At 37.9% G+C, this 13,169-nt stretch overlaps 1 protein-coding gene across 1 annotated transcript; it reads right to left on the reverse strand.

The window, feature by feature from the left end:
* Positions 1 to 2,487: 2,487 nt before the first annotated feature.
* On the reverse strand, positions 2,488 to 12,039 carry KLRB1 (killer cell lectin like receptor B1). Its single transcript, XM_026502486.4, has 6 exons — positions 11,896 to 12,039; positions 8,519 to 8,617; positions 7,792 to 7,866; positions 6,482 to 6,636; positions 5,989 to 6,104; positions 2,488 to 2,629 (listed from the first exon to the last, which is right to left on the reverse strand). The coding sequence occupies exons 1-6, from the start codon at positions 11,978 to 11,980 to the stop codon at positions 2,518 to 2,520; spliced, it is 642 nt and encodes a 213-aa protein (XP_026358271.3). The 5' UTR covers positions 11,981 to 12,039; the 3' UTR covers positions 2,488 to 2,517.
* Between the last annotated feature and the right edge of the window lie 1,130 nt (positions 12,040 to 13,169).

Genomic DNA, 13,169 nt, shown 5'->3' on the forward strand with positions numbered 1-13,169 from the left:
AATCTCGCTGGTCCAGCCTCAAGGTCCATCTACTGCAGAATGAATAGTCAGTACTGCGCCATTACTCAGCTTAGCTCACCGTATTCAGATGAGTCAGGGACTTCCTTTTCTTTCTTTCATCGCTCTGTCCTGCTGCTTGTGCAAGGCTAGCCAGGAGAGCAATGGAAGCAGCCTCAGAAACATAAAAGCAACTTATTTTAATATAGCAAAGAGGAAACGTAATGATATTACGGAAAAGTAAAGAGAAATAAATTACAAGTTGTAAGAGACAGAGAAGCTTGAGGAAAGATTCAGAAAGGAATTCACATTTCATTTAAGCCATCCACAACTACTCAGGCTTTTCTAGTCAACGCATAAAGATGTGTGAAAAGAGGACCTCACACTCACGGGACAACATGTATTAAACTATGAAATCGTACAGTGTCAGGAGGTGTTCAGAGATCGGTAGGGAGCCTGCACACAGAGCGTATGGGCCGCTTAGAGGAAATGTAGATGGCAGATCTTGAATGACGTAGCAAGTATTTCTTTTGACGTGTTTTAGGGTTGCTGTTAGTTTATGTCAATAAACATTGACTCAAATACTGTAACCAAAACTATTCCTTAGATCGAATAATTTTTTTTTAAAGATTTTATTTATTTATTCGACAGAGATAGAGACAGCCAGCGAGAGAGGGAACACAAGCAGGGGGAGTGGGAGAGGAAGAAGCAGGCTCCTAGCGGAGGAGCCTGATGTGGGGCTCGATCCCACAACGCCAGGATCACGCCCTGAGCCGAAGGCAGACGCTTAACCGCTGTGCCACCCAGGCGCCCCAGATCTAATAATTTTTAATCCGCTTAGAATATGGTTAGACATGCTTTCCTCAGGGAGCTGCCAGAGTTTGAGTCTGAGATGATCTCCAGTATCCTGGCCACTGGTAAATTTACGTGATCTTTCGGTACTTCAATAGCAAATCCTAGTGACAGAACCTGACTTCTTGGAGTCAGTTTCACTGTAAAACTTTCTTACAGATGTGTCCCCTAGGGGCACTTCATTTGGGATCCAACAAGTATAGGAGAAGGAAGAGGTCCATGTTTGGAATGAATTCTGGATTAACTGGATGGATTAAGAGAGCCGTATCCTGATTCGCTTTAGAAGGTTGCGTTGAACATCCTTTCAAGGGGTGGAAATGTACATTGTGAATTATGGATACACTTCTTTTCAGATTTCTGTTCTTTACAGGTCTCTTCCTCAGAAGTGTCAAACACTTCAAAATCTCACTGTTAATGTATACTATTCATAATGAGGCTCTTGTCTAGAATGTCTCCCTAAGTAATTTAGTTCCTAACTGACATGAAATGAATTATACTTTGTGTTTTTGGTATCTTTAAAATTGTATATTAACAAGTATTATAAATCATTATGGAGAACAGAAATTGAAATGTTATTTTAGTCATTATAGTATGTACACGAATTTATATAATTCAAATTGGCTTTGAATGATCAGACAAAATAGATACCTATTTTTCAGAAATTTTATTATCAGCCTCCAGTATTATTACTTATTTGATATCCAAAGAAGATGTGGCATGTTTTAAAAAAGTGAACTCATGATATTTATCTGAATAAACATTTCTCTTTTGTTGAAAAAACACTATTTTCCATTAAATAATGGAAAATTTAATTACATATTTCCTACAGCTTGTATGTGAGCCATAGAAAGGAGACATAGAAGGAAGATAGAGAAGTAATGAGAAAAAATAGGGAGAACACTGGAATGGCAGGAAGAGCTTAGATCCCTTCCCAAGATGCTTTGGTTATGAGATTCTGATATCAGAGTCAAGAGAATGGGCTTAAGTCAATGTTCTGCCACAATCCAGTTGTGTAATAATATGAAAAATCACAGACTATGAAATATTCACAGGACTTTAGAAATCTTTTCCTAAAACTTCTCTGGAGGTGAGCTAAGGCATAGTGGGGATGAATGAAGGCCGCACGTATCTGCCAGGACTGGAAACCATTCCTCTCAGCTGCTGTGGGCTTCTTTCCATAGAATATCACTGTATCTTAAAATGATACCTGTTTTCCCTATATATTTGTTTCCTCATTCATTTAATGAGTAGATTAGACAAGAACTTCTGTAAGATTCACCACAGTTTTAGAATTCTCAGTATTGGTTCACTTTGTGCTGTTAATTATACATTAGGGCTGTTTAACCGGATATATAGTTAAGGGGCGCCTGGGTAGCGCAGTCGTTAAGCGTCTGCCTTCGGCTCAGGGCGTGATCCTGGCATTCCGGGATCGAGTCCCACATCGGGCTCCTCGGCTGGGAGCCTGCTTCTTCCTCTCCCACTCCCCCTGCTTGTGTTCCCTCTCTCACTGGCTGTCTCTCTCTCTGTCGAATAAATAAATAAAATCTTAAAAAAAACACAAACAAACCGGATATATAGTTAAAATTGCAGAGACCTGTAATGGAAAGTAAAGAAATTGAGAGGGGTCATGTAGTCAAGAGTCAGAACATACTTTATTTCTGACAGGTTTTAGTTTTTTTGGCAGATCCATCGATTTTCTGTGTCACAGTCCTCAGAAACAAGTCCTTTCTGTGAGATGGAAACACAGCTCCTTTCTTTAGTATAGCCAGTAATTTGTAATCTGCAGAGAAAAAGAAAAGCCTCTCTTAGTGTTTGGGATTTTCTCACACAATTAATTCTCTTCATCTAGCCAGTGTCTGCTACAACTTTCAGGAAACAATGGGATGTTCAATTATTAAGTATAAAGTAAGTACACAGTCACAAATATAGTGGTATAAACTTTTTTTAAAAGTATTTTATTTATTTATTTAGATCCCAAGTGTGGGGAGGAGCAGAGGGAGAGGGAGAGACTCCCAAGAAACTCCATGCTGAATGTGGAGCCTGACGTGGGACTTGACTCTGGGCTAGGCATGGGGCCCAATCCCATGACTCTGAGATCTGAGCCACCTAGGTGCTCTGGAATAAACTTTTAATTTAAAGCTATATAAATCTCTGGAATTGCAAGTTCATCTTCACTGGAAAAGCGTCCTCTAACAAGCTTCGTAATAACACATACAAAGAAGACAAGCTTTGGAAACTGGGATTCTCATCTTACTCCTGTTCTATCATTAACATATCATGTGAAGAGTTTCTTTACCGAACTTCAGTTTTCTTAAATATACAGGACATAACCACTAATATTTGGGGGAGACATTGAGATGGCACATGTGACAGTATGACAAAGCTTAAACGAAGTATGTGCTCGGTAAACATATTAAGTACACACTGAGTGATGGGCATACAGGGTCTACAGACTTTGGACACAGCTAGGAAAAGAGGCTTCGTTTGTGTGGTATGCGGTCCGAAGTTTCCTTTTTTCCCCATTCCAAACAGAAGTTGGTGGGTATCTTCTTCAGTGTGCCATCAGTTTCAACAAGCGTGAGGCTTGTGGCTCACTGTAGGTGAGGGTAGGGGTAGAATCAACAACGGAATAGGCAGCATTAGGGTCAGGTGCCGGGATGGCGTGAGTTCAAGACTCACTTATGTGTTTCAAAGCAAGTGGAATGGTGGCAGTGGACAGGCTTCTGTCACAGCTTTTCTTTGTTACTTCATTGCATTTCTTCATACAGCCCCTTGGGCCTGAGCCGCCAATCTGATTCCTCCCTAGTGTCTGACACTCTCATCAAATTATGAGCTTCTCTCAACTGGGCTGTTGCCGAAGTCCGCCATGTTTTACCTCTTCTACCCTTTTGATCCCTTCTTCTGCGTTCAAGATAACTTTTTCAATGCTCAGAGGTCCAGGTCGATGACTGTCTTTCCAAAAGGTCCTCAATGGCTTCCCAGGCTTTCCTCAGCTGGTTCTCTAACCTCATCTCATTTAATCCCCAAACAGTCCTGCAAGAAAAATTATCACCACCCTCTATTTTTCTCCTTACCAGCAAGCCAGGCTGACCGTTAAAATGAAAGCAGAATCTGATACCCTTTCTACTATAACCCGACACCTTCTAGGTTTATCTGATCACTGCCATCTTAATCAAAGCATCATTTTTATCCCAGAGTAAAATGGAATGTTCAGCTGAATTTAATCCATCCACTTTCCTCATATTTCTGCTCACAGACACCTCAGTGTTTTCCAATTTAATTATGAATCTTAGTAAAATAAATACACACACGCTGCTAAATTGAATCAACCAAAATTAACCATTACTATGTATGAAAAAATAAAAATAAGTCAATATCAGGTTTTTATTTATATGTAAATAAAGTATAGAATACAATACCCAGGAAGTGTATACAAAATGAGGATAGATTTTTATGTGTGTGTCTGTGCTGTGTGTGTGGTATATACGTGGAGTACGTGTGGTGTATATGTGTGTTGTGTATGTGTAGTGAGTGTGTCTTGTGTGTGGTGTGTTTGGTGTATGTGGGTGTTGTTTTTGGTATGTTTTGCTGTGTGGTTTGTGGTGTACATGTGGTGTGAGGATAGATTTTATTTAACAGAATAAGGATGCTTGCCTTTTCATGAGTTTATTCTACTCCAGAACACTTACTTTATTCATTCATTCATTCATTCATTCATTCATTTATTCATTTACTTATTTTAGAGAGACTGAGAGAGCGAGCACACAGTGGGAGAGGCAGAGGGAGAGAGAATTCCAAGCAGACTCTGTGCTGAGTACAGAGCCCAACACAAGGCTCTATCCCCGGAACCCTGAGATCATGATCTGAGCTGAAACCAGGAGCCAGACACTTAACCAACTGTGCCTCCAAGGACACTTATTTTAAAAAAATATTTAAAGAATCACATTTAAAAAAACAGTTGAGAATATGGGTCAAACAATGTGAAAATTTGCTAATTAAGCTGGCTTTTTTTCAATGTTTCATACTTTTCCATATAAATTATTACAATAGTTTAGATAAACTTGAACGTGCTCCTCTGTCTTAAACTTCATGTTTTTACCTCATGTTCCTCATGCTTTTTCAATGATAAAAACATTAACTATAATTTATACGGATTTGACTGAGTCACTCACAGACTCAAAAAAATGCAACATAATATCATCTCTTCTGAGAAATCTATCGAAAAGTTCTTTACAGAAACTATTGAATTCCTACATACTTTTGCTTCTGAGGAAAAAAAAATACTCTTCCTTTGTTGTACAATTAACCATGAATTCTGTTAAAATATGTAATTTACCTGTGTACCATCAAAGCTCCTATTACACTGCTAGTTCTCTTGACTGTCTTACACAAGAAACTATAAGGTGACACCCAACGGAAAGCAGCAATTAGATCCTTTGTGGCCTATGCCATATTAATCCCATTCCCTCAAATAACTGTCTCCTTTACGCCACGGGTTATAGAGCTGACGCTTAAACAACATGGGTTTGAACTACACAGGTTCACTTCTATGCATTTTTTTTTTTTTAGAGAAATACAGTACAGTGCTGTGTGTTTTCTGTTTTTGTGATTTCTTAATAGCATTTTCTTTTCTCTAGCTGATAGTAAGAATACAGTATAGAATACATATAACATATAAAATATATGTTAATCAATAAGGATTTGGCTTGTCTGGGTTCTGCACTCTGATATTTACTTTTTTTTTCTTATATTTACTGTTCCAGTGCTGATTGTGACCCACTAAGGTATATTGTCCCACAATTTGAAAAACACTACTTAAAAATGTTTGCACGCTAAAAGCCTCCAGCTAGAGATTGTTTAATTGCATGTGCCCCTCTCAAAAGTTAGTCTATTCCTTGTCTCCTCTAAAACCCCCGTGCAGATAAAAATATATATTGCTATAATGGGCTGATGTCTTTTCACATATGGAATTTTCAACCAACCAACTTCAACATCATTCATCTTAGTCTATTCTGAATCTCTTGAAAATTTCTAAACTAAATTAAAACCACAAGACTCAATCTTCCAGAACAGTGTTACTATCTTGTAATATAAACCCGATATAGAGTGAATATTCAAATTAGCTGATCTAATACTCACACATTTGAATTTAAAAATGAACCATTTATCCACTTCCATTTCTTCTCTGATAACGTTAAATTTAGTCCAATCCAAAAGAGCATTCCCTTTTCATTTATCTGCTTTCGTATGAGTTTCTATCAATGAAATGAAAGAAATGACTGAATATTGAATCTGCATTATCTATTCATGGCTTGCATTTTTCTACTCACTCTCTAAAACAGAGTTCAAGTCTCATGTAGTCTATGATGCCTTTCCTAACTCCCGATCAGAGTTAATTACTATTGCTTTTTTGTGACATTATTGTCTCTATATTTATATTCATATTGCTTCAGGCATCAATTTATATTCAATTATTTGCTTACACCTGTGTGTAGTCTGTCAGACTGTGAGCTTCTTGAAGTTAAAGTTGTTACTTCTATCTGCATGGAACCTTTGGGCTAAAGCCCAAAGATCCTGGTATGGTTAGAAAAAAGTGCTAAGTTTTATTAAGGTATCTTATTTAATTATTTACCAATTCTTCCTGATCTTGAATAAGCAGCAAACTGGATTCCTTTGTGGAACAATCAGTCAGACTGTCTTTCCAAGTGTTGGGAGTAGGAGAAAAAAACAAGCATTTTTCTGGGAGTAGACGCCAACCTTCTGGGCACTTTAACAGATTTAGTTTCTCTGAAGTAAACAGAGAGATGAAATAAATAAGTGTTATATTTCTATCCTGTCTCCACCCACCATAACTACTCATACATGCACAGGTCATTATAAATGCATAGAAGTCTCTGATTATCACTGTAAGAACAACAAATGAATTTATTATAATTTTGAGGTTTTTGAGGCTTACTGTTTCTGGTATCAAGAATTGGAAATTCACGACCAGTTTTACTGAGCATAAATGGAATCACAGAATATTAGAATAGGGAAAGACCATCTCCATCATTTAAACAGCCACATCTTACTTTTTAAGGCACTGACAGAATAATTTAAGTCCACACAATCAGATGGTGGTAGAGTCAAAACTATTCCTAAGTTTCCTTAAACTCATCACTAGCACTGACTCCACTATATGACCAAAATGTAGGTATCTAAAAAATGTTTATTTTAAACAACATGTAAACTGCAAGGCAGATAATCATTGGTTTCACTAAATTAACAACAAATTCTATGGAAAGTTTCTAATTGCCAAATTATCTATTTGCTAACTTAAGGCACTCTATTGGATAACATTTTCCAGAAGGAATTTCCAGGTTTCCTAACATTTCTGCTCTGTGAGAATGTGCTCAATCTGTGATCACATTCTGCTACGGTCATTCAACAATAGTGTCTTTGTTAACTCACACTACCTGGTGGAGCAAGATTGATGTCTTAAGATTAATGAACATTAAGAGTAATGAACACAATAAATATTTAAAAATTCATTTTATGTTTGAGTTCCACTCATTAGCTCTGGACAAAAGTTAACTCTTTGACATGCTCATTAAGATCATCGAATACTTTGCATGAGTGTATAGTTTACTTTTTAACATGGTATTTGGCTATTCATTATTGAATATTCTAGCAGCACCTTCTCATGAGGCAGCGTGAGCTGGTGATTAAGATCATAGACTCTGATGTCTGGTCACAGGTGTGACTTCCTTTGTCCCCTCTTACTAGATGTATGACCGTAAGTCAGTTGCTTACCCTTTCGACCCCTCAGTTTTGTCAAACATAAAATATCAGAAAGAAAATGCCACCTTAACATACGGATTGTTAAGAGCCTTTACTACTGTAAGGTTTGGTATCTGTCGAATATGGGCTGCTATTTTTAGGAAGTTCAGGCTACCAAATTACCTGTTGTTTCATTCCTGTTCTCTTGAACGTCCACTCGGTTTTCTTCTACTGATGAGTTTCGTCTTAAGAATATCACTAGTAAATAAGGAGAAAGCATTAAGAAGATTAAATGCTGAATGTGGTGAAATAGATAAGTTATATTGATCACTTGAGGAGACTATATTATCTCAACAAGGCTGAACGTGGACAGAAGATAAAGCAATAGTAATGTTGTAGCAAAGGGTCTCGTTGGAACACAGCATACATACACAAACAAACAAACAAGAAAACACACGGAACGGTGAACTCACAGACGCCGACTTACCTGGTATCTACTCCTAAGGTGTTTATACTCCTGACCAAGTTTCTCATCTCATGCCTACCCCATGGGAAAGATTGCCTAGTGCAATCTGGAATTTAGTAGGTGCTTCAAAAGCTGTAAATAAGGGAAAATTTTAATTTTCTTTGTCATGGTCATGTTTTGATTGTAATTGTGATCCTTTTTAGGTTCGGGGGGCACATCTGAAATACCCCATGAAGATAATCAGAACAAGTAGGAAGAGAAATGTGAAAGGCTGAAGTTTGCAGAGTAGATTTGGGCCGAGCATTGTGAAAAGCATTGTTTTGTAATTGTTTTCATTTTATTGGTCTTTCACTAAGTTTGAGGTAGCCAAATGATGTTGATACTGTAATATTTGTGATAGAAATAATACAAGTATTCTGAAGCAAATGATCTTGCCTCACTTACCTGAAACACTCAACCCAATCACCGTCAAAGTAAGAAGAATAACCGCTGAACAACCAAGTTTCAGAGCAAACTGATGCCAAGATGAACCTTGACAGACGTCTGAGAAGTTAAGAAAATACACTCAGTTAACCCAGTTGAGTTCATCCAGGACAAAAAGCAAGGGTGTTTTGGAGCACGCATAGACCGATTCAGGTTGGGAGCTGGGGGCAGGAAAGAATATTTATCAGCCTTTACTACTGTGACGTTTGGTATCTGTCGAACATGGGCTGTTATTTTTAGGAAGTTCAAGCTACCAGAGACCCATAAGGTGGATTCTCAGTCAGACCCCACTGAGAGTTCGCTCATAGATAAAACAGAAATATTTATGCTCATCTTATGTACAAATGATCGGTGTAATAATCAAATGGGATAGGTGTGAAAAAGTTTTGAAAATTGCCAAGTGTTGTGTGAAAATGAAGCACATACCCTATTGTAGGGAGTGAGTCAAAGAATTTTAGCTAAAAAGGATGGCCTTCGTCCGGTCAAGGTATTTTAGAAAGAACTCTATTGAGGCTCTATTTAGTGTTAAGCACAATTTTAGGTTCCGGTGATATACAACAATTCTACTCTTGGACATGGATTCCTCTACTTTATTGTTGTCTAAAACAATTATCTCCAAGTTGAGTCAGATGTATGGCATTCAAGGAAGAGTGTTCTGTGAAGCTGCATATTATTTTCAGTATTTCAGTGAATGGAACATAGCACACACTTATGTCTACAACATTGTATAGTCTAACAAAATATCAAATATTTGTATTTCTCTGTAATCATATCATTTACAATATATTCTATATCTCATGTTCATCAGAAATCGTGACTGTATTAATTAATGAAATGGGAGCCTAAATTAATCATAAATGTATCAATGTATTTTGGTTCTCGACATCTTTGTTTTATTTTTTTAAAGATTTTATTTACTTATTTGACAGAGAGAGAGCACAAGCAGGGGGAGCGGCAGGCTCCTTGCTGAGCAGGGAATGCAACGATCCCAGGACTCCAGAATCATGACCTGGGCCAAAGGCAGATGCTTAACTGACCGAGCCACCCAGGTATCTGGTTCTAGACATCTTTAAAAATTTGGATTTCATAGGGAAAAATAATGAGAGTCATTTTCTAATAAAAAAATTTGTCCCACGATTCTTTCAGGTCTTGACTCAAATGTCATCTTGGCATTACCTTCTGGAAATATTCCATATGATACTGTACTCTCCCCCAAAGCTAAATTCTATTTCTATTTTTTACTTTTCTCAATTGCACTTAATATCACGTGATCTTTTTACATATACTTAGTTCTTTGCTTATCTGTATGTGTCTATAGTAGTATAATATAAACATAATAAAGGAAAAGATTTTTTTCTCTATTTGTTCACTGCTGTGCTCGCATGCCTGGCACATAGCAGGTGCTTATTTTTGAATGAATGAATAACCCCTAGAGACATTTTGCCAACACCTTACTTTTCTAAGGACCAAACCCCTTGGCTGTAACAAAATAGGTCAACGCTCACATCTCTGTCTGGTTTTACTGACTCCTTTGGTTGTTTTCACTATTTTACAGTAACCACAGCCTGAAAATTTTAGCCAAGAAACTCAGTAGTGGTTTCACAGTAATTATAATATCAGGTCAATGTTTTTTAATGACACATTTTGTTGACTTTATTCTACCTTTTTTAGGTTCCCTTTCAGGATGGTATTTTGTAGGATAAAAATATGATCAGACTAGACAAATTTTCTGGACCCATTGATTTGGGGTCATAGAGAGTAGCTTTTGAAGAAAATCTCTCTGCCTTTATTTTTCTTCCGTTTTTCTGACATTCCCTTTCAACACCATCTTCCTTTCTCTCCACTTTTGCTAGATCTGAATAAGAAGCCTTACTCTTTGCCATAAAAAAAATAACTGTGGCTACACTAACCCCCAACTGTAGTTATTAAAATCCTTCAATTCTCCTTAACTCCCATATGAAAAGTATAGTGAAACTTATTTGGTAACTCTAAACATTTTTCCCAATTTGGAACATTGATAATTTAATAGTTTCAAACCTATGCCAAATCATCCTAAAAGGATATAGCCTACATGCTTAGCACAATATGAAACAAATACTAGGTTAGATAAAAATCCCAATATTACTTTGGTTAGATTTCAGAAAGTCATGGTAATTTCATATGTATTTCCTGCCTAGTTTCTGGTCTTTTTTCATCCATGTCCAGGTCATGGCATCCCTCACCTATTACTTCATATTACACTTCCCCATTTTTTTTCACTGACATGGAAAAGTGCTGATTTCAACACGTGTCAAATAGGTTTGTTCGTTAATGATACTATGTCTCATGGCTTATCTCCTTCTAAACTGTGATACTTTTCAAGTATCGTTTCAAAGTTAGAAACCATCACATTGTAATTATATTGAAGTCTTTGATCTTGAATATGATTTTTTTCCAGAATTTTTTCCCCCTTCTCTTTGGAGAGTGAAGGATGTTAATCATTAAGCTTATACTTTGCATTGTGAAAAAATACTATGGAAGTAAATTCACTGGAGCTTAATCTTAATATTTTGTGGAAAGATTGGGAATAAGGTAGGTTGCCATTACAGCAAGGTAGCAATGTGTCTCTAAAATATTACTTTGTTCATATTTGTAAAATATTTCTTCCTGGTTTTTAACCGAGGCTCAGTAATAGAAGTGATGTTCACTTTTCACATTCATATATTTTTAATAAAGATTTTATTTATTTATTTGACAGAGAGAGAGAAGGAGAGCACGCACAAGCAGGGGGAGCAGGAGAGGGAGAAGCAGGCTCCCCACCGAGCAGGGAGCCTGATGCGGGGCTTGATCCCAGGACCATGAGATCATGACCTGAGCTGAAGGCAGACAGTCAACCCACTGAGCCGCCCAGGTGCCCCCACACTAATATCTTGATCTAAAAAAACGAAATCTACAAGGTGTGTGCTTTTCTTCACAGTTATTGCTACCTACAGACAAACGATGCTGCACTACCGTAACATTTATATAGGACTGCTGCTCATCCTCAGAGCAGTGATTTAAAACCATAAATACATGGGGGCGCCTGGGTGGCACAGCGGTTAAGCATCTGCCTTCGGCTCAGGGCATGATCCTGGTGTTCCGGGATCGAGTCCCACATCGGGCTCCTCTGCTGGGAGCCTGCCTCTTCCTCTCCTACTCCCCCTGCTTGTGTTCCCTCTCTCGCTGGCTGTCTCTATCTCTGTCGAATAAATAAATAAAATCTTTAAAATAAAATAAAATAAAATAAAACCATAAATACAAGACGAAATTCTAACTGTGGAAGATAAACAAATGCCAAAAGGAAAATTAAAGGTACTTACTCTGAGGAAGTGATGGGGCTGATGAACTTGCAAGGCAAGAACCCCTGGATAAGTTTAAGTCAGCATACACCACTTGTCCATCCATTGCAAGCAGGGGAATACGGCACTGAACTTGTGTGTAAGGACAGACTCCAAGGTCTATGAGTTAAGATCAGCAAAAGGAAGTGCCCAGTCTGAAATGCTTTGTTGTGTCTCTGGTATCCCCTCCCACCTGCATTTTTAGCTGTGGGTTTTCTCCAAAATTAGTGAGACAATCCACTTATTGGGTGTCCAATATACTTAGATATGTAATATCTACTTTGCTTAATTAATTGGTCTGTTGTTTGACAAAATTTGGTCAAGCTTTTGTTGTTGTCCTTCTAACCATCCATTTTGAATATCTTTATAAGGGTCAGGACCAGGATGAGGCAAATGAGACATTCATCTAGTGTACGCATTTAAGGGACTCTCCAAAAAGTCTCAGTAACCGAGAGAAATAATAGTTAATGCAATGTCGCAAAAAATAAACATTTATGCAAAAAATGGAAGGGTGCCTTTTAAAAGCTCTAAATTCTTCCTGAAATATTTGTGTTCCAAATAAAGTTGTAAAATATGGAAAACGGCATTCAAATGTGGAAATGGCCTCTTAATAAGATAATTTTAAAAAGCATCCATAAACCACTCTTAGCTTAGTTCTAAAGGCACTTGTGAGTGTAACAAATTCTCCACATAAGTAAAAAAATTGAAAGCTGCCAGAATTACAGAAAGTGGAGCACTTGAGTCTGTGGAATTTCCTCTTTCAAGGATTTTCAGGCATAGGACCTTGGATGCCACCAAGTCTGACATTCCTACAGTACAAACGAGAAGAGAGAAAACCAGGGGTTTCCTCAAAGTCACTTACTGTAATCAGGGCAGAATTGTACCCAACGCTCAAAATCACTGGACAGTGAAACCAGTCTCCTGGCTTTGGTTCCCCAGCAGGCAGAACGTGTCTTTTCACCCCAGAAAGTTTTCATTCTGTGCCTGCCATAGAGACATAGGCTTAGTCCTTAAAGATTACTGATAATTATGAAAAGTAAGCATGTGTGAGAGTTGAGTGACCCAAAAAGAAAAATATGACTTTTCTTTTCATTTTTTATTAGATTTTGTTTATCCATTTGACAGAGAGAGAGTGTGTGTGTGAGCACAAGCAGAGGGAGTGGCAGAGGGAGAGGGAGACCCAGGCTCCCCTCGGAGCAGGGAGCCCGAGGGGGACCAACGGGGAGGACCTCTATCGCAGGACCCCAGGATCATGA

This window comes from Ursus arctos, unplaced genomic scaffold (assembly GCF_023065955.2).
Source record: "Ursus arctos isolate Adak ecotype North America unplaced genomic scaffold, UrsArc2.0 scaffold_26, whole genome shotgun sequence".
NCBI lineage: Eukaryota > Metazoa > Chordata > Mammalia > Carnivora > Ursidae > Ursus > Ursus arctos.